The sequence below is a fragment of the Cervus elaphus genome, chromosome 5 (assembly GCF_910594005.1).
Source record: "Cervus elaphus chromosome 5, mCerEla1.1, whole genome shotgun sequence".
Classification (NCBI taxonomy): Eukaryota; Metazoa; Chordata; class Mammalia; order Artiodactyla; family Cervidae; genus Cervus; species Cervus elaphus.
In genome coordinates, this window is record NC_057819.1 from 18,600,378 (window position 1) to 18,621,473 (window position 21,096).

The 21,096-nt window shown below is 42.0% G+C and overlaps 2 protein-coding genes across 5 annotated transcripts in view; one reads left to right on the forward strand and one right to left on the reverse strand.

Moving 5' to 3' along the window:
• P2RX7 (purinergic receptor P2X 7) overlaps positions 1–10,511 on the forward strand; it is a 60,154-nt gene extending 49,643 nt beyond the window's left edge. For all 4 annotated transcript variants that reach the window (XM_043901882.1, XM_043901885.1, XM_043901884.1 and 1 more), the window contains 5 exons: positions 2,003–2,093; positions 3,850–3,915; positions 4,001–4,150; positions 5,900–6,001; positions 9,544–10,511. In XM_043901882.1, the coding sequence (XP_043757817.1) occupies positions 2,003–2,093; positions 3,850–3,915; positions 4,001–4,150; positions 5,900–6,001; positions 9,544–10,041 (907 nt within the window). In that variant the 3' untranslated portion in view covers positions 10,042–10,511. The remainder of the gene's footprint in view (positions 1–2,002; positions 2,094–3,849; positions 3,916–4,000; positions 4,151–5,899; positions 6,002–9,543) is intronic.
• Positions 1–21,096, reverse strand: part of IFT81 (intraflagellar transport 81) — a 213,511-nt gene that overhangs the window by 176,314 nt on the left and 16,101 nt on the right. The gene's annotated exons all lie outside the window — the stretch shown is intronic.

Here is a 21,096-nt window from a genome sequence, read left to right on the forward strand (position 1 = left end):
AATGTGAATAATGCTTATTTTTTCTGCTTCTCAAGGATATCAGCTTGCAATATATAATTGACCCTTGAACAATACAGGTTTGAACTGCCTGGGTCCATTCACACACAGACTATTTTAAATAATAAATATTAATACTATAGTACTACACAATCTGCAGTTGGTTGAATGCACAGTTGCAGAGGAAGTATGGATATGAAGGGCCAACTGTAAGTTAAAGTGGATTTTCCACTGGGCAGAGGGTGGGCACCCCAACCCCTGTGCTGTTTAAGAGTTAACTCTGTAGCCCTTCTAGCACCAGCACTCCATTTAGAACTTCATCTTTTTTTTTTAAATAGGCCAATTCTAGTGGTTTTTTTAATTTCAAATTCCTAAGACAGAAAGTTTGATTGACCCAAAATATTGTTTCAAGCCATTTCCAACAAGATGAAACTGCTTGGTTCTTAACTCGTGGCTGCCTCCCTCCAGTATCTGCCTCCATCTTTACATGGGCTTCCCCTCTGGTTTCTGTTTTAACTCTCCCTCTCTTTCCTCTTATAAGGATAAAGTCACTGCATTTAAGGCCCACCCTAAATCCAGGATGATCTCATCTTGAGATCCTTAACTCATTTGCACTTGCAAAGATCCCCAAATAAGGTCACACTGACAGGTGCAGGGGTTAGGCACTTGAGACTTGCCTTTGGTGGGGGCATTATTCAACCCACTACAGCAGGCAAAAGCATCCTTGCCCGTGAGGGCCTGGTATTTCTGAGTGTGGTCCACTATTCACCTATATCAGAACCAGCTGGTCCCTTTCCTAGACATACAGGTTCCCAGAAACATTTCACACCATCTGAAACCACCCTTTGGGGGTGAGGCCCAGGAATCTGCCTTTTGAAAGTGCTTCCCAAGTGATTCTTGCCCTCAGTATGAGAACCACCATACCAAGCCCCTGAAAACTGAAATTCAAGTATTTACTACAGTGTTAACCTTCCAGCAAAACAGCTTCCATGGAGAGATTATGCAACCCTGGGGCATGGAGTGGTGATGCATGCTGGCTTTGCATTTTAAAAAGCAAATCAGTTAATAGAGCAAAAGAAAGTGTTGTCATTAAATGAGAACATTCAGATGCGAAGAAACTGAAATCCCTTTGGCCAGAAACAGGCACTGAAGTGCTGAGAACATCTAATTCATCTCTATGTCAGATCCGGAGAGTTTAAAAAAGAGAAAAAAATAGGAATTTCAGATGTTCCATACTATATTTTGGCAGAGCATTCATTTTTTGTTTTCTTCTCTCCCCACACCTATAAGTAGATTGTGAGTTAATAACTCAAAGAAAAAAAGTGTCCTAGGACTTCCCTGATGGTCCATCTCTAGTGGGTCATCTCTATGCGGTGGTGTCAGCTGTAAATGTCTGTAACACTCTGAGCTCCCAATGCAGGTGGTCTGGCTTCAATTTCTGGTTAGGGAACTATATCCCATATGCCACAACTAAGAGTTCAAAGATCACAGCTAAAGATCCTGCATGCTGCAACCAAGACCTGGAGCAGCCAAGTGAAAGTCCCTCAGTTGTGCTGGACTCCTTGTGACCCCGTGGACTCTACAGTCCATGGAATTCTCCAGGCCAGAATACTGGAATGGGTAGCCTTTCCCTTCTCCAGGGGATCTTCCCAACCCAGGGATCGAACCCAGGTCTCCTGCATTGCAGGCGAATTCTTTACCAGCTGAGCCACAAGGGAAGCTAAATAAATATACAAAAAAAAAAAAAAAAAAAAAGCAGACTTTCCATCACTCGGTTATGCCAAAAGTAGAGGAGGTGACGTGGGGAGGTGGTGCTTTGGTTCCAGGTGAAGAGAGAGAGAAATTTGTGTTCTTCCCTTTGCTAACAACAGCAGAGCTGGAAGAAGACTAGAAAAGTAGATCGGACAAAGAAGACTAGATTGGCTACTGTTTCAGTTTTTCTTTTCATAAAATACCAGCACTTTCAGATAGATCTTTATAAATATGCATCCTTTTCCTCCTACAGATTTGCCAAGTACTATAAAGAAAATAACACTGAAAAGCGGACCCTGATAAAAGCTTACGGGATCCGTTTTGACATCCTGGTTTTCGGCACCGTAAGTCTCTTCTCTGCTCTCAGCCACTGGCATCTCCGTTCCTATGACTGTGTCTTAAATTACTGCCATAGTATCTCAAAGGGTGAATGCTTTGGTCCTAGTCATTAGCTGGCACTGTGCACTTTGCACATGGGATACAAAAAGGGGAAGAAATGTCCTTGTTCCTAACAAGTCATCTAATGACTACAAGAGTAGGCTTGAGGAAAAAACCTAATAATTCAACTTTAAAAATACTCTGATGCTTAAAAAGGAGAGAGAAATCGTATATTAATGCATATATATGGAATCTAGAAAGATGGTACTGACGAACCTATTTATAGGGCAGCAATGGAGACGGGGAGGCCTGGCGTGCTGTGGTTCATGGGGTCGCAAAGAGTCGGACACGACTGAGCAACTGAACTGAACTGAATGGAGACACATTCATAGAGAACAGACTTATGGATGTGGGTGGTGGGGAGGAAGGAGACGGTGGGACGGATGCGGAGAGTAGCATGGAAACATATACACTACCATATGTAAAATAGATAGCCAGTGGGAATTTGCTATATGACTCAGGGAACTCAAACTGGAGCTCTGTAATAACCTAGAAGGGTGGGAATGGGGTGGGAGGTGGGAGGGAGATTCAAGAGGGAGGGGACATATGTATACCTATGGCTGATTCATGCTGATGGATTGCAGAAACAAACTCAATATTGTAAAAGAACTATCCTTTAATTAAAAATAATTTTTTTTAAAGGAAAGAGAAAGAGATCCCTCTGTAAAATAGTTTGTCAGGACAGAACCAAATTCAAATTGGGTTAGTTCACATAACTGATAAATCCAGAGGCAATTTTCAGACTTCAGGTATCGCTGAATTCAGATGTTTTAATAACATCATAAGGAACCTGCCCCCCTCCATCTCTTACATTTTTCTCCTCTGTTCTGGCTTCATTCCCAGTGGGTCATCTCTACGTGGTGGTATCAGCAGCTACTTATATCTTTGCAATTTAGCAACCTCTACAGAAAGAGAACACCTCAGCAAAAACCTCAGCAGATGCCACTGGCTTTGACTGGCCCAATATGGGCCACATGCTCACTGATAAACTAATCATTATGACTAGGGTCACTCACAATGGCTGGTCTTAGACCAGCCCTGAACCAGCCTCTTCCCTGCAAACTACAGGGATTGAGTATGCACAGAGATGGTTCTCCAAAGGAAAACTGGCATGCTGTCTCCAGAAGGAGGAGAGATGCAAAAACCAATGGATGCCCACATATCTTGTCTGACAGCATATTATTTACTTAATGTGGTAATAAGCCCCACAGGAATCAATGAGATATAGTGAGAAGATACAGTGAGAAGATACAAAGACACTGAGAATAAAAATCACAAGGACTTCAAAAGGGAGACTTTGTGCAGACATTCCTTCCCTCTGTTTCCAAAGTAATTTCAAATCACTTTTAGGGAAAGCTCTTCTGAAACCCTCACCTTGAATGGAAAAATAAACTTTCAGTGGCTCTCCTCTCAGTGTGTGGATTCTAGTGCTTCTTAGTTTAAAACACCCATGTTTTCAAGCACATCCTGAGAGACAGAAGCAGAATGAATGGGATTCATATTTTCAGTCTCCTTAATCTTTGTTGCTGTGAACACATTGGATGCAGTTGTCAGATTCATGGCACTAGACTCCCTCCTCTGCTGGAACTTACAATTACATGTTAGAGCAGAAAAGCATGATTCTGAATTTCAACCAAGTAATCTTTTGTACTCTGTTTTCAGGGGGGAAAATTTGACATCATCCAGCTGATCGTGTATATTGGTTCAACCCTCTCCTACTTTGGTTTGGTAAGAGATTCTTTTTCTCACACTTTATGAAAATGAAGTGCTTAAGGAAGTTTCACTGACAAGGTGCTTGTCTGGTTTTTTCCAGGCCACTGTGTTCGTTGACATGCTCATCAACACTTATTCAAGTAAATACTGTCGATCGCATGTTTATCCCTGGTGCAAGTGCTGTCAATTCTGCGCAGTCAATGAATACTACTACAAGAAGAAGTATGAATCCATTGTGGAGCCAACACAGGTAAGACTCGATGTGTCTACGGGATATCAAAATCAAAACACCTGAAGGGCCCATTGGCTCACTGAGGAGAGTGCAGAAATAAGGCCAAAAATTATAGGTGTCGTCAATCCCATGGTGGATAAGTATCAGGATCCTACCCCAATCCACATTCTCCCTCAGATGAATCCTTTCATTTTAGTGAAGAAAAGAGACAAAAATAGAGAAGCAGGATATAGGGAAAACAAATGTTTATGTTCTAGGATTTGTCAATTTGGTCAGATTTATAAAGCTGGTTGTGCAATAAAAGTATAATAACTTTGGAGAACAATTTGTCAACTAGTAACATTTAAACAGGACATACTTTACACCCTGGCATTTCTGCTTCTCCATACCTGTCCTAGAGAAACACTCACATGGGTACCCAAGTAGTGCACATGTACAAGATGTCTGTCACAGTGCTATGTGTGACAGTGATGAAGAGCATCTGCCCAAATGCCCAAGAGGTGAACAGTGAAATGAACTATGATAAATCCATAGTAGGGAATGCCTGGCACCAGTTTTAAAAAATGACGCAGATAATTATAAAAGCAAATGCTCATATAGAGTTCCCAGTGCTGTGTATACATTAACTCACTGAACCTTCACACAGCCTTACAGGTGGGTTTATAGGACCGTGTGATTATCAGTAGAACTCTAGATAGGTACTACTTTTATCTTTCTGCAGATGAGGAAACTGAGGCACAGGAAGGTTAAATTATTTGCCCAAAATCATACAGTTGGCAGAGCTGGTATTCTAACTCAGGCAGGCTTGTTTCAGAATCCATGTTGGTAATTATTATGTTAGAGGTACGGACATGAGCAAATATCCAAGATTGTTGAAAGTGAAAAAGCAAACTATGGAACAATATCTGTGGTATGATATATAGGTTAAAAAGCAACTATACACAAAAACTAATTTTATGTATTTTCTACACATATATATGTGTATTTATATACACACATATATATTCTGTATATTTTTATGTGCATTATACACACACATGTAAATGTGTGTGGGGAAGTAATAAACGTATACAAAAAGGTTTGGGCACTCACAAATCACTCACAGTGATTGCTTATGGAAAGGAGCCTCAGATGGGGGAGTAGTCAAAGGAAATTTTAGTTCATCTGTATGGTTTTCATTTGATTCATTTGGAATTTGATTAATTTTGGAATCCATGATTTCCTCCAATCAAAGAGAAATCTCTGGTACTTTAAAAACAACAAAGAAGGTTTCTTTCCCTTGTCCAAGAACACTGCTGTCCTTTTGTAGCAGCTGAATGCACAATTCATTGTTCATTGTACATGTATTTGCAATTAAAATCAAAGTTCATCTTTGCAACTAAAATTAATCACCATTTCATGGCCCAAGATGGGAGGCAATTTAATGAAGATATAAATAATTTAAGTTGCAATAGTATAACTTTCCGGAGATATTCAACCTTAGCATAACTGAAATTGAGGGAACACAACAAAGGAATTTTATATAGCACTTGGGGTACCTGGAGATAATAGGCAGTAAGCTGTGGATACTCTAAGTCTACAAATTAAGGTGGCGGGGGCTCCATTTCTGATACTCAGAATCAATTCTTTCTTAGTTAGCAAGAGTTTCTGGTTAGCTTGTTTAATGGGTTGTCATTCGGTAAGTAGGAATAACAGTTGCCTTTAGATATGTTCAGATACACAGTAGGTGTAACTCTGTACTAAAATGGCTAACCGTTTATCTCCTAGACATTAAAATATGTGTCCTTTGTGGATGAACCCTATATTAGGATGGTAAATGAAAGACTACTTGGGAGAAGTCTGCAAGATGTCAAAGGTGAAAAAGTTCAGGTAAGTTGTTTAGTGCTTGCTTTTTGTTTTTTGGCTGTGCAGCACAGCCTACGGGATTTTAGTTTCCTGATGGAACCCACACCCCCTGCAGTGGAGGCTTGGAGTCCTAACCACTGGATCCCCAGGGAATTCTCATTAGTCTTTCCACACTAATTAATTGATTGATTTGGTTGTGTGGGGTCTTAGCTGTGGCACACAGGATCTTCCTTGCGTCATGTGGGATCTTTCGTCGAGGCTCACAGCCTCTCTAGTTGTGGTGCTCTGGCTTCAGCAGTTGCAGTGTGTGGGCTTAGCTGCCCTGCCGCATGTGGGATCTTAGCTCTCAGACCAGGTATCGAACCTGTGACCCCTGCATTCCAAGGTGGATTCTTAACCACTAGACCACCAGGGAAATCCCAGTCTTTTTAAAAGAATACTTACTATTAAATGTAAATATATCTAGAAATGTGTATAAATCACAACTGATGACAAAGTAAACACCATGCAACACATGGTACCAGCACCCAGATTTTAAAAGTGAATATTAATAGCAGAAGGCCCTTTAATGCCTCTACCCAATTACTATCTTCCCTTAAAAGCAGACATTATCCTGCATTCAAACGTTAGTTTTACCTCTTATAGAATTTTACAAAATTTGAATCCTATAGTATGTATTCAGTACATACCCTGTTGAGTGGCTTCCTTCACTCAACTCTATTTTTGTGAGAGTCATCCATGATGTTGTGTGTAGCAGTGGTTCATTCTCATTGTTGTATAATTTCTGTTTTATACACATTCAATTTATTTATCCATTCAATTGTTGAATGAACTACCCATTTGGTTAGTTTCCACTTTGGGGTTCATGCCAATGTTGCCGCCACAGTAAACATATGGCACCTGAGAAGGGAACTGCTGAGTCATGAGGCAGGTCTGGGTGTAGTTTTCATAGTTACTACCTAAAAGTTCTCTAAAGTGGGTGTTCTCATTCACACTCTCCCCAGCAGTTATGGCTGCTGGACATCTTCACTGACTGCATTAGTTTTCTACAGCTGCTGTAACACATTACCACAAACTAGGGAGCCTGGAGCAACAGAAGTGTATTCTCTCACAGTTCTGGAGGTTAGAAGTCTGAAATCAAGCTGTCAAAAGGGCTGTACTCCCTCTGAAGGCTCTAGGGGAGGCTCCTTTCTTGTTTATTCCAGCTCCAGATGCTTGTTTCACCTGTTAGGATGTCCAGCACAATACTGATCAGAAATGATAAGAGCAGGCATCTTTGTTTCATTTCCTAAATCAGGAAGAAAGTTTTTTTATTTCACTGTTGCATTTGCTGTAGGGTTTTGTTTTTGTATTTTTGGCCTCCCTCATGGCTTGCAGGGATCCCAATTCCCTGACCAGGGGTTGAACCTGGCCCACCGCAGTGAAAGTGCTGAGTCCAGGCAATTCCCTGTTGTAGGTTTTTAAAGAATACCCTATCAGATTAGGAAAATTCCCCTCTGCTCCTAAGAATTTTTATCATGACTGGATACTGAGTTTTAAATGATGTATTTTTTCAGGCTTTTCAAATAATGAGTTTTCTTTATTCTGTTTTTTAGTACATTACACTGATTGGTTTTCAAATATTAAGCCAACCTTTCATTGCTGCAATAAAATACATTGAATGCAATGTATTATTCTTTGTATTTACTGCTGGATTCAATTCACTAATACTTAAGAACTTTACATCTCTTCTTGAGAGAGACTGGCCAAAAATTTTCCATTCTTGTAATGTTTTTAATCAGGCCTGGGTATAAAGCGAACTCTCATATGTTGGGGAAGGGCAGTAAAATACACATAATATAAAATTTACATCTTAAACCATTTTAAACCATTTTACAGAGTACAGTTCAGTAACATTTAGTATATCCACCACACTGAGCAACATCACCACTGCCTTGCTCCAGAACTTTTTCATCACCCCAAAAGGAAACTTTGAATCCATTCAGCAGCCACTCCCACTCACTTCTCCCCAGGCCCTGTGCAACCACTAATGTGCTTTTTGTATCCATGAATTTGCCTATTTTGGACATTTCATGTAAATTGAATCTTACTTGTCTCCTTATGTCTGGTTCCTTTCATTTAGCATAATGTCTTCAAGGTTCCATCCATGTTTGGCTAAACAGCCATGTTTAGTATTTGTCAGTAATTAATTCCTTTTCATAGCCGTATGAACATAATTTTTTTTTTTTTGGTCTGTGTAGGTCTTGTTGCTACATGTGGGCTTTCTCTAGCCATGGCGAGCAGGGGCTACTCTCTTGCTGTGGAGCGTGGGCTTCTCATTGTGGTGGCTTCTCTTGTTGCAGAGCATGGGTTCAGTAGTTGTGGCGCTCAGGCTTAGTTGCCCTGTAGCATATGAGATCTTCCCAGACCAGGGATCAAACCCACGTCCCCTGCACTGGCAGGTCGGTTCTCAACACTGGACCACCAGGGAAGTCCTGAACATAACAGTTTTTTATCCATTCATTCATTGATGGACATGGGTTATTTTCACCCTTTGGCTATTATAATAATGGTGCTGTGTACATTCATGTACATGAACCATTTAGTTTTAATGTACTCAACTCATACTCTCTTTGTCTGGTGAATGAAGGTATATGTCACAAAGAATAGATATAAATGATGGCAATTATGGCAAATTCCCTTGGAGGATAACAAATGGATTTTTCAGAAAAGGGAGCATGGTGAGAAAGGAGAGCTAAGTCAGCAAATATTTATTGTCTACTATGTGCTGGGCACTGCCGTAGGCACTGGGGATACAGGCAGTAAACAAAGCAAATAGGGCCCCTGCTTTCATGTGGAAGAAAAATCATCCAGGAAACATATGAGTTCATAAGATCATTTCAGATGGTGGTAAGTACTAATGAAGAGCATAGGACATCATCATGTGGTAAGAGAAGGACCGGAGAGGAGGGGAACTACCTAGATCAGGTGGGCGGGGCCCGGAGGTCTCTCTGATGAGAGGATATATGCACCAAGGCCTGGCTTTTCTGAATTTCTCTTTCCAAACCTGTAAAATAGAGATCTGGACACATATCTCATGAGGCTTTCCTTTTTTAAAAAAAAAAATTATTTATTTATTTTTGGTTGCTCTGGGTCTTTGTTGCCACACGCTGGCCCTCTCCAGTTTCAGTGAACAGGGGCTGAGCTGCACGGGCCTCTCACTGCAGTGGCTTCTTCTGTTTCGGAGCACAGGCTCCAGGCACATGGGCTCAGAAGTTGTGGCTCATGGGCTTTAGTTGCTCTGCGGCATGTGGAATCTTCACAGACCCGGGATCAAACCTTGTCCCTTGCATTGGCAGGCAGATTCTCACCCACTGCGCCACCAAGGGAAGCCCTCATGAGGTTTTTCACAAGCTTAAATGAGGCGATGCTTGCGAAACACAGACTTGACGTGTACATTTAATAAATGGGAGCTGCTAGTATTAATGTAGTATTAAATGTAACTTTATAAGTTCATAAGAAAATTAAAGAACCCAGAACCCTAGGGGCTGTCACTGCTGACGGATTTGGAAACTTGCCTTTTTCAGAGATCCCAGCTGGACTTTTCAGACTTGTCCCGGCTGCCTCTGTCTCTTCATGACCCACCCCCCATTCCCGGACAACCAGAGGAGATCCAGCTGCTTGGTGAAGAGGCGCGCCTTAAATCCAGGGACTGCCCGGATTGGTGCCAGTGCGGAAGCTGCCTTCCATCCCAACTCCCTGAGAACCAGAGACGCCTGGAGGAGCTGTGCTGCCGGAAAAAGCTGGGTGCCTGTATCACCACCTCAGAGCTATTCAGGGACCTCGTGCTGTCCAGGCGGGCCCTGCAGTTCCTCCTGCAGTACCAGGAGCCCCTGCTGGTGCTGGATGCAGATTCTGCCAACAGCCGGCTGCGGCACTGCGCCTACAGGAGCTACACCACCTGGCGCTTTGGCTCCCAGGACCTGGCTGACTTCGCCATCCTGCCCAGCTGCTGCCGCTGGAGGATCCGGAGGGAGTTCCCCAAGAGTGAAGGCCAGTACAGTGGCTTCAAGAGTCCTTACTGATGCACTGAGCAGTCACAGAATATTGCCTTTGCTTGCACCTTGAGCTTCACCTGCAAGGATGTGTGTCCAGATTTTTAGCCAAAGGGAAATGGGCTTTCCTCTCCCCCAGCTCTATGTGTGTCAGAGAGCAAAGTGACAGGGTAAACAAACAACAGATAAACCAGAATCCCTCAGCATGGACTGAGGGTCAAGAGATTCAGATTCATTTCTCCATTCTGTCCCTAGGTGGTTGAGATCCTAGGCCTTTAACCTCTGTACCTTAGTTGCCTTATTAGCCAACCTACTGTTTCACAATTAGGAGAGCAAATTGAGGCAGTGTACACAAATTTTCTTATTAATGCATAAAAGCTACATGAATATGGGCTTCCCTGGTGGTCAAGTGGTTAAGAATCCACCTGCCAAAGCAGGGGATATGGGTTCAATCCCTGATCCAGGAACACCCCGCATGCTGCAGAGCAGCTAAGCCCATGCACCACAACTACTGAAGCCCATGCCCTAGAGCCCATGCTCCACAACAAGAGAAGCCACTGCAATAAGAAGCCCGCATATTGCAATGAAGAGGAGCCCCCGCTCTCTGCAACTAGAGAAAGCCCGCACACGCATAGCAATGAAGACCCCAGCACAGCCAAAAATGAATTTTTTAAAAAATAATGTTCTTTTGAAGAACAGCATGTATACTATCTATGGTGAAACAGATCACCAGCCCAGGTGGGATGCATGAGACAAGTGCTCCGGCCTGGTGCACTGGGAAGACCCAGAGGAATCGGGTGGAGAGGGAGATGGGAGGGGGGATCGGGATGGGGAATAAGTGTAAATCTATGGCTGATTCATATCAATGTATGACAAAACCCACTGAAATGTTGTGAAGTAATTAGCCTCCAACTAATAAAAAAATTAAAAAAAAAAATAGAAAAAAAAAAAATAGAAAAAAAAAAAAAAGAAAAAAAAAAAAAAAAATGTTCTTTTGAGAAAAGAATGAGGAGGGTTAAAAGTGCCCACAAGTTTTTTTGACATCTGTTCCACAGGACCTGAGAGTTATATCTCCTCCCCTTGGGTCTTGACAGCTTTGATCACTTTATCCAATGATAAAGTGATGCTGTATCTGATTCAGGGTCTTGGTCCTAAGATGCTGACAGTTTCCATTTCCTGTCCCTTGAAACTCTTGCTACAAAGAAAACCAGCTCTCCTATAAAAACCTGCCCATTCGGAGTCCACCCTGCTGTGAGGAAGCCCAAGCAGATGCGTGGAGAGGAGAGATGCCTGACCAGCGCCCAGCACTCAAGACATCCAAGCCTGTCACTAGACATGGTAGAGAAGAATCCTCCAGGCTATTCCAGATCCTGCTAACATATAACTGCAGCTGAACAGACACCCTAAGTGAGAGTTTCCCAGTGAACCCACAGAACAGAATTGTTATCTTAAACTATTTTTGGGGTTGTCTGTTATACAGCAACAGATAACTGGGACAGACAGCAAGCCTGACTCATAGGACGTAGACTCAGCCTACACCTTCTCTGGTTCTAAGGTTCTTAGGCAGCCTGGATATCCCTGGAGCCCCTTGAGGGCTTAGGTTTCCTTTTATTTTAATTGGAGGATATTTGCATTACAAAGTTGTGTTGGTTTCTACTGTAAAACAATGCAAATCAGCCATAATATATATATGTTGTTATTGTTCAGTTCCTCAGTCGTGTCTGACTTTTTGCAATCCCATGGACTGCAGCAGGCCAGGCTTCCCTGTCCTTCACCATCTCCCAGAGCTTGCTCAAACTCATGTCCATTGAGTCAGTGATGCCATCCAACCATCTCATCCTCTGTTGTCCGCTTCTCCTGACTTCAATCTTTCCCCACATCAGGGTCTTTTCTAATGAGTCGGCTCTTCACATCAAGTGGCTGAAATATTGGAGCTTCAGCTTCAGCATCAGTCCTTCCAGTGAATATTCAGGACTGATTTCCTTCAGGATTGACTGGTTTGATCTCCTTGCAGTCCAAGGGACTCTCAAGAGTCTTCTCCAACACCACAGTTCAAAAGCATCAAGTCTTCAGCACTCAGTCTTCTTTATGGTGCAACCCTCACATCCATACATGACTACTGGAAGAACCATAGCTTTGACTATATGGACCTTTGTTGGCAAAGTAATGTCTCTGCTTTTTAATACACTGTCTAGATTTGTCATAGCTTTTCTTCCAAGAAGCAAGCATCTTTTAATTTCGTGGCTGCAGTCACCATCTGCGATGATTTTGGAGCCCAAGAAAATAAAATCTGTCACTGTTTCCATTGTTTCCTCATCTATTTGCCATAAAGGGATGGGACTGAATGCCATGATCTTCGTTTTTTGAATGTTGAGTTTTAAGCCAGCAATATATGTGTGTGTATATATATATACAGCATATATGCACCATATGTATCTTCAGCAATATATATGTGACTGCAGACCAAATCAGGTAACTCACCAGACCAGCTCTGGAATCCATCAAATCTAACTGCTGAGCTACCCAATACATTGCAATCCACATCACATTTCTATGACTGGAAGTAACTATTGCTGTTAAAAACTGGAAAAAATAAAAGCCACCTTTATGCCTTTAACATCCTGTACTTTGCAACCAGTTACAATGGATACAGTCTGATTGCTACTTAAAAAGCAATTCACACTCAAAGCTCTTACCATTTCTATCCATCAACCACTGAGAGTATAAAAATGAATAGCAGGTTTTAGGATCCTCCTCAGGATTTCCTTTTCAAGGTTTTAGCACTAGAACAGGCTGTTTCAAAATGACAACTATTTTAAACAATAAATACAGAGCACTATTCAAAACTGTGACTAATAAATGGTGTGTGAGTTTTTATACATACTCTTTAATATTTAGCACTTTGATACTTTTAAAAAATCACCAGCTTTCTACTGTATTAATGTAAAATAATATGAACAAAAACCTTCCTTTTTTGACCTAGCATTTTATCTGGCTTTAAACTCAGGAATCAAGTTAATTGGGCCAGATTTAACTCATTTTTACTACCTTTCAGAGATATTTTTGAAAAGTGAATTATATATGACTTCTTCAGCACTGAAATTTTTTACTCCAAGAATTCTATGTACCTGCTACAGATTTCCATTCTGATAGCCTCTGAGCCTTCACATGAAATTTTTTGGTGCCTATTCCTAGTGTGTTTCTCTCACCTTGTGGAGGCCCCAGATGGAGTCAGAATTCAGAATGACAAATAATCACTGGATCCACCTACTGTTTTCCTTCACCTTTCCCAGATGCTCTGGGTGAGAGGGTGAAGTGTTACGTCAACTGCATGTCTGACACTTCCTAGAATAACATGCATCACATTTATATTCTTATTTTTAGTCTACTGTAGAAAACAGTGTCCTTGCCAAAGGCATCCTAATTAAAGTCACATTTTATAGGATCTGTTTTTTGAACTTAAATCCATTCTTCTGTTATAGGAATTGCACAGTATTCACTGCTTCATCTCTGTATCGGAGATTTGCTTTCTTGTAACTCTGCCTGATTTCATGTAGCATTGGTATGGACTTGCATTCTTCTCTTTAGAGGGAATCCGTCTTAAAACCCTTCCTAATTATAGCTTGGCAATGCAGATGTCTTAACTGTTTTGATAATAAAAAAAAAAATGTGTAATTCGTATTTATTGACGTATTCCTTTTACTTTCTTTTCTCAGAAGATCCGCAAATCAGTAGTCTTATTCACTGACACATTCATTCAACATACACACCCTGAGGCACTATGACACACAAAGATGAATTTTAGTCTCTGCCCTCAGTTCCTCACACAGATCTCCTAAATCCCTTGGAATTTCCTGGAGATGGAGCTGTCTTGTGTTCTAATGAGGCCAGTCTTGGTGGGCTCCTGGATAACTTCAGAAAGGGGGCTGGTCACCGAAAGACCAAGCCATGATTAGAAGCTTGGAACTTTCAGTCCTACTCCCATACCCTCCAGAGTTGAGGAGGGGGGTGGGATGGAAACTAAGTTAGTCACTGATTTTGACTATGTAATGAAGGTTCCGTAAAAATCCCTACCTTATGGGGTTAAGAAACCTTTCATATTGAAGAACACATCCACATTTGGGGAGAGGGGTACACCCCCAACTCCACAAGGACAAAGCTTCTGTACTCAGGACTCTTCTGGCTCTCACTCTATGTAACTCTTTATCTGGCCATTCATCTGTATCTTTTATTATATCTTTTACAGTAAGTGAGTAAATGTGTTTTCCTGAGTTCTACTGAACCTGAGGAGGGGGTTATAGGAACCCCCAACTTACAACCAGTTGGTCAGAAATACAGGTGACAGCCTTGAATGTCTGAAGTGGGGGACAATCTTGTGGCATTGAGCCCTTAACCTGTGAGGTTTATGCTAACTCCAGGTAATTCATGTCATAACTGAATTGCAAGACACCCAGTTGGTGTCTGGAGAGTTTTGGAGAATTACTTGTGTTGGAAAACCCCATGCACATTTGGTGTCAGAAGTGCTACAAGCAGACTACAGGTAAACAGGAGTTTTCTTTTAGGCATTTACTAGAGATCAAAGATAGATAAGTTGCTGCTCTCATGGTGATGTGAGGAGATAAATGTTAATCAAATAATTCAAATAAATGTAAACGTGCAACTTATGATAAGTATCATGATGAAGAAGATGTTTTGAGAGCCTATAATAGGGGAACTTGACCTATTTGGGGAAATCAGAGAAGTCTTCCCTGAGGAAGGAGCCCTTCAGCTGAAATACGAAGGATAAATTCTAGATGAGTTAGATGAGCTGGGGAGGAAAGAGCAATCTTGACAAAGAAGATAGAATGTGCAAATGTCCTGGGGCTGACAAAAACCATAGAAGCTTTGCAGAACTTAAAGAAGACTTGTATGCCTGTTCCATAAATAGTATGGGGAAGTAAAGAATGAGGTAAGACTGGATAGGCAGGGGTTGGACTGCATAGGGTCTTGAAGGCCATGGCAAGGAGTTTTGTCCTTCTCTTAAGAAAGACCAATGGAGACCCATTGATAGGTTTTAGGTAGGAGCCTGGTAAGATTATATTTGATTTTTAAAAGATAATTCTGATCATTAAGAGTGCTGGTAGATGTCATTTTAATTTTCATTTCAGTCTTTCCCTACTCCATGAAACATCTGTCTCAAACATGCAGCAAAACAGACTGAATTTCTATTCTCTCTTGCTGTTCCCCTTGGGCTTGCAGGATCTTAGTTCCTTGACTGGGGATCGAATCAAGGGCCTCTCAAGTCCTAAACATTGGATGGCCAGGGAATTCCCATTGTGCCTTGAATTTTAGAGTATCTCCTGTCCCAGGTAGATGGGGATGAGAACACTCATTGATTTTGAATCAGGGGCAGGAATGTGCCAAATCTAGAGACAAGGGGCAGTCAACAAGAGCCTATAGATGCATTCCACCCTGTGGTGTAAAGCCTAAAATCAAGGTCTAATATCACATGCTGCCTTAACATCTGGTGAAATCAGGAGGGCCTAGCTTGGCTTAACTGCAAGTTTCTCTTCTGATAGAAAATGTCACCTAGTTCAACAGCTTTCCCTCCTTATTAGATGGACCAGATGCAGTTCCTGCCGATCCCTGCAGAGTGGATTTGAGTTCCCTACCAGGCCATGGAATTATCCAGAAGAGCCAATGACATCCTCCTGTGGGAAGCACATGACACCTCACCTTCCTGATACTACAAAGCAAGCGTGACTCCCACTGCTTCTGGTTGTGCACTCTGTTCCTAAATGCCATCCCCATGTGACCCCGCAAGGCATGCGGTGTCCATCTTCCCTGTGCTGTGAGTACATGTGACTAATGAATTGCTGCTGGTTTCATCTTTCCAGTGCTAGGTGTCCTATGCTTGGCCATCCCCATACCCTCCCTTACCAATGGGGTGAAGAGAAGGTGATTCAGGTACCCTTAATTCCAGTTGCCCTAAAAAATTAGAGGCTTGGCTTCTGTGTAGTCACTGTGCAAAGTCCTGTTTCCTAGAGCCCATGAGAAACTGGGACCATTACCTCCATTTACTCAATTAACCATCTGAGGGCACTGGGTGTGGTTACACTGTCTGCTGCTTGTGTGTTTCTTAGCGCATACTCTGATCCTATGCAGTCATCATTCTGGGAATCCCCGAGTCCCCTGACTGAAATCATTCTGCACCCTTTTGAATGGATGTAGTCATCACTATCTTCTTTCACTTTTACTGTGATCTTTCAGATTCCTCTTTTTAAGTCCCAGGAGGGTTGTGAATCTTGTTTCCAAAACAGATGATGATCTGTGGAGAGGATTTTGCATTTCCAACATCCTTATTTCTTCTAAATGAATTATGAAGGTCACATGAATCTGAGTCTTCAGGAATCAAAGGAGGTCAACACTAGTCATTTTAACCAAATAATTACTGTACTGGACAGGCTTGGATAGGAGTCTGAGGCAAGCCTGTGGAGGACAGTTTAAATTATGAGTTATATTTTACTTCCCCAAGCAAACAAGAAGCTCCTCAAAGGCAAAGGGCTTGGCTCTGCGTGCCTGCTTGCCTACTCCAGCACAGTGGTGCAGTGGGGAAGAGCTGGGACGCTGGAAACTGACCACCTGAGTTCAAATCATAGCTTGCCCGTTAATTAGCTGAGTGGCTTCAGGCAATTTATCTAATCCTTAGAAACTTCAGTTGTGTCCAAGGGTTGTATTAAATATTAAATGTGAAGCACTCAGCATACTGCCTGGTACAGAGTAAGTGATCAATAAATGTGAGGCATGATTATCATTTAAGTTTAACCATGTCTAACGATGCTAGCTATACTGTTATTTGGAGAGTACCCAAGCATCACTCCTAAGGTCTAGGCCCTATATTTAACTGCCTGTGGATGAATATTCTACTTAAACAGTGTTAGAGGCACCTCAAATAAGCACAGAGGAGAAATCATCGTCTCTGTTTCCTCCGATCCACCCACAGGTGCTCTTCTAGAACTCCGAAGCTCGGTTAGCAGCAACACCTGCCATCAGCTCAATTTCCCAAGCCAGAAATCCAAGGGACAGCCTCAGCATCCCCCATCTCTTTTTCCATTCCATCCAATCCCACACCGATTCATTCAGCAAACATTTATTGAACACCCTGGCACTGTGTAGGTACGGTACCAGGATAAACAAGTGAACAAGAGGTTAGGTGCAGTGGGAAAGATGGGCAAGCAACGTGTAAATAAATGAAATGAACAATGCCTGGGATAAAGGGTCTGAAGGAAACAAGCAATGTTCTTTAATTTTTTCAAAAATGGAGTTACTTATCTTTTTAAAAGAATGTTTATTTATTTCATTGCGCCAGGTCTGAGTTGCAGCACCCAGGATCTTCAATCTTCATTGCAGCATGTGGGATCTTCAGGTGTGATCTAGTTCCTTGACTAGGGATTGACCCTGAATTGGGAGAGGAGAGTCTTAGCCACTGGACCCCCAGGGAAGTCCCAGCAATGGGGTTACTTCTGACAGGGGTCAGGGATGGCCTCTCCAAGGAAGTGACATTTAAACTAGATCTGAATGATAAGAAGGAACTAACCATGATGAGTTGGAGGCAGAACATTTCAGGCAGAGGGACAGCAAGCACTAAGCACCGAAGTGGGAAAGAAATGAGTACATCCCAAGAACGGTCGGATGGCCAGTGTGACTGGGACATTTATGACAAAGCCCTTCCCTTCTAGTCTAGCCAGGAAGGGACATAAACGTACTTATTTTTTTACTGCTTCATAAACTGTGTGGTCCCATCTCAGTGAGACAGAAGCTCAAAGAAAGGCAAAATAAAAATCCATACTGACAAGAATAACCACAGGGGGCTTTATACAGCTTATGATACATGTGCTGGTCCTCCTAGATGAAGACTGCAAATATCCAGTGAGATGAGAAGAGGGATTCCCAACAGGACGTGGCACCAGCCAGGTTCAGAGAAGTAAGTATGATATGTGCTGAGATTACAGGTAGACTTGGCTGGCTCCCCATGTTGGGAATTAAGTGGATGAAAATTAAATAAAGGGTGATTTGGGGAAATCTTTTTTTAAAAAGACGGGGTGGGGGGTGCAGGGGAGGACTTCCCTGGTGGTCCAGTGGTTAAGAATCCACCTTGCAATGCAGTGGACACAGGGTCAATCCCTGGTTGGGAAACTAAGATCCCACATAACACAAGGCAACTAAAGGAAGCCTGAGTGCTGCGAAGACCCAGCTCAGCCGAAATTTAAAAAATAAATTTAAAAAAAAAGGGGAATTTAGTAGTGGTTCAGTGGTTAGGACTCTGTGCTTCCACTGCAGTGATTGCAAAGTTAAGATGGAGTCGTTCTTGGGTTGGCAAGTGATATGAGGAAAGCAGTGACTTAAGAACAGTCTTCAGACAGCCATGAGGATGGTGGGTGAAGGGGGAAATCCCAGGAAGAAAGATTACTTTTAGACGTCTACTGGAATCATATTAGAGTGATTCAAAAAAGCAACCTGGACTACTAATTGGGTGGCGGTGACAGAAAGAAAAGAATCTGAGTAAGAATTTTAAAAATTCCATTAACTCCAACACTAGAAGGCTGGTTAAATAAATTATGGAACACTCATATAACAGAGTTGTATGCAGCTATTTAAAATGATGCCATAGAAGGATAGTAAGTGACACTGAAATATGTTCAAGACAAAACACAATCTGCATGATGTTTCTTGCTTAAGGGAAATGTGACTCTTCAATTAGAGTTCATTTTTTCTTGCAAAGATAGTATTTATTGCAAACCTTTAACCCTGAATGCACATCTAAAGAGACAAAGAATCACCTCATTCTACAGTGGAAAATGTCACAGATAATGACAAAATCAGAGACAGCAGGAAAGGTTGATGGCATTTCTTGAAATCCAGAAATCAAGTTTAAAAACCATCTTTTGGGTTTTCCTATACCCTGATTTGTCTTGAGTAAGTCACTAATAGCATACCCACCACCACCAAAATGTATATATTGAAGTCCTAGCCCCCATTATCTCAAAAAATGACTATGTTTGGAGATGTAGTCTTTAATGAGGCAATTAAGGTAAGATGAGCTCACATGGGTGATCTAATCCAATCTGACTGGTGTCCTTATAAGAAGAGGTGATTAGGACACAGGCAAAGAGGGAAGATCAGATGAAGATACAGGGAGAAGATAGCTATCTAAGAAGCAGGGAGAGGAGCCTTAGGAAAAATCAACTCTGCTCACACCTTGATCTCATACATCAAATTTCTGCTATTTAAGCCCCACCCTCACCCCCCACCACAGCCTATCCTGCGTCAGGAAGATCCCCTGGAGAAGGAAATGGCCACCTGCTCCAGTATTCTCGCCTGGAGAATCCCACGGACAGAGGAGCCTGGTGGGGTACAGTCTATGGGGTCACAAAGAGGAGGACACGACTGAATCAACTGAGCACCCACACATGCACCAAGTCCATGGTGCTTTATTATGGTAGTCCTACCAAATATCTCTGTTCCTTTTAACTGTGATGAATATATTTTAAGTACAAAATCTAATGCTTGAGTTCATCAAGTATCTGTTACTCGAATACTTACATAGAGAATTTCCTTATGATCCAGCTATTTTGCTCCTAGGTATATACCCAAAAGAACTGAAGGCAAGGACTTGTACACAAATGATCATAGCGGTACTATTGACAACAGCCAAAAGGTGAAAACAACCCAAGTGTCCATGGAGAGACGAATGGATGAACAAAATGGGTTATACACATACAATGGAATATTATTTGGCCATAAAAAGGAATGAAGTATTGACATTATGCTATAGCATGGATGAACCTTGAAAACATTATAGTAATTGAAGTAAGCGAGACACAAAGGCCCTATGTTATATGACTCCACTGATATGAAATATCCAGAAAAGACAAATTCATACAGACAGAAAGTAGAATAAAGATTACCAGGGGCTGCTGTGGGAGAAGAAAATGAGGAGTTCATGTTTAATGGGAACAAAGCTCATGATGATGAAAAAATTCTAGAACTGGATAATGACCACAGTTATACAACACTGAATGTGTTTAACTCCACTAAATTGTACACTGAAAAGTAGTTAAATTTATGTTATGTATATTTACCACAATTTTTTACATCGACAAAAGCAGAAACCAATGCTTAGGCAACTGTAGGATTTTTACATTTCATGGAAATTTCCTTATATCATTAAAAGTATAAACTTTTTTTTTTTGCAGCATCTAGAATCTTTGTGACAACAGAGGATGAAATGGTTAGGTAGCATCACCGACTCAAAGGACATGAATGTGAGCAAACCCCGGGAGATAGTGGAGGACACAGGAGCCTGGCGTGCTGCAGTCTGTGGGGTTGCAAAGAGTCCAACAGGACTTAGCAATTGAACAACAGCAACAATAGATTGTTTTAGTCTGAGTCTCAGTTGGAGGCTTGGCTCAGCTTGTTGTTCATACATTTTGTTCCCTCCAAACACATATAAATGTATCCTGTCAGAAAACATTCCAACGGAGATCCCCAGCCTGGTCAGCAAGCCAGGAGAACAAAATTTGTGAGGACATGCAAGGTAGAAGGGATAAGCCAGTGGTTGGTGGATATATATCTTACCTTGGGCTTTCTTAGTATGGAATTTGAGGCACTGGCCTTGCCTGAGGCATTGACTTTGCCATCCACTATCAGGAAAGACATTTTCGCTCTTCTGGGAATAAATCTGCCTTCAGCTTCGGATAAAGCACTAAAGGACTTGGTTCCCACAGGCACTTGCTGTTGCCTGTGAGGATTCAGGTTCATAGGTAGGGAGGCATCCATGCATATCATGGGCACATGCATACCATGCCCATTCAGTCTGAGGACTGCCTAGAGCGGCACCTGAATCAGCTTTGTTTGCTCAGGGTGCACCCACATTAGCTCCTGTGCTGCTGGGAGAGCAGAGTGGCTCGGCCTCCAAGGCGGGTAAGGTGAGAAACCCACATGCAGCCAGGCAGCGCTGGTGGGTAATTTCTTTGAGTGTCTTTGCGATGCGGAGGTTTCAGAATATGCCACAAAGGTCTTATCAAAAGAAAAAGTGCTGGGGTA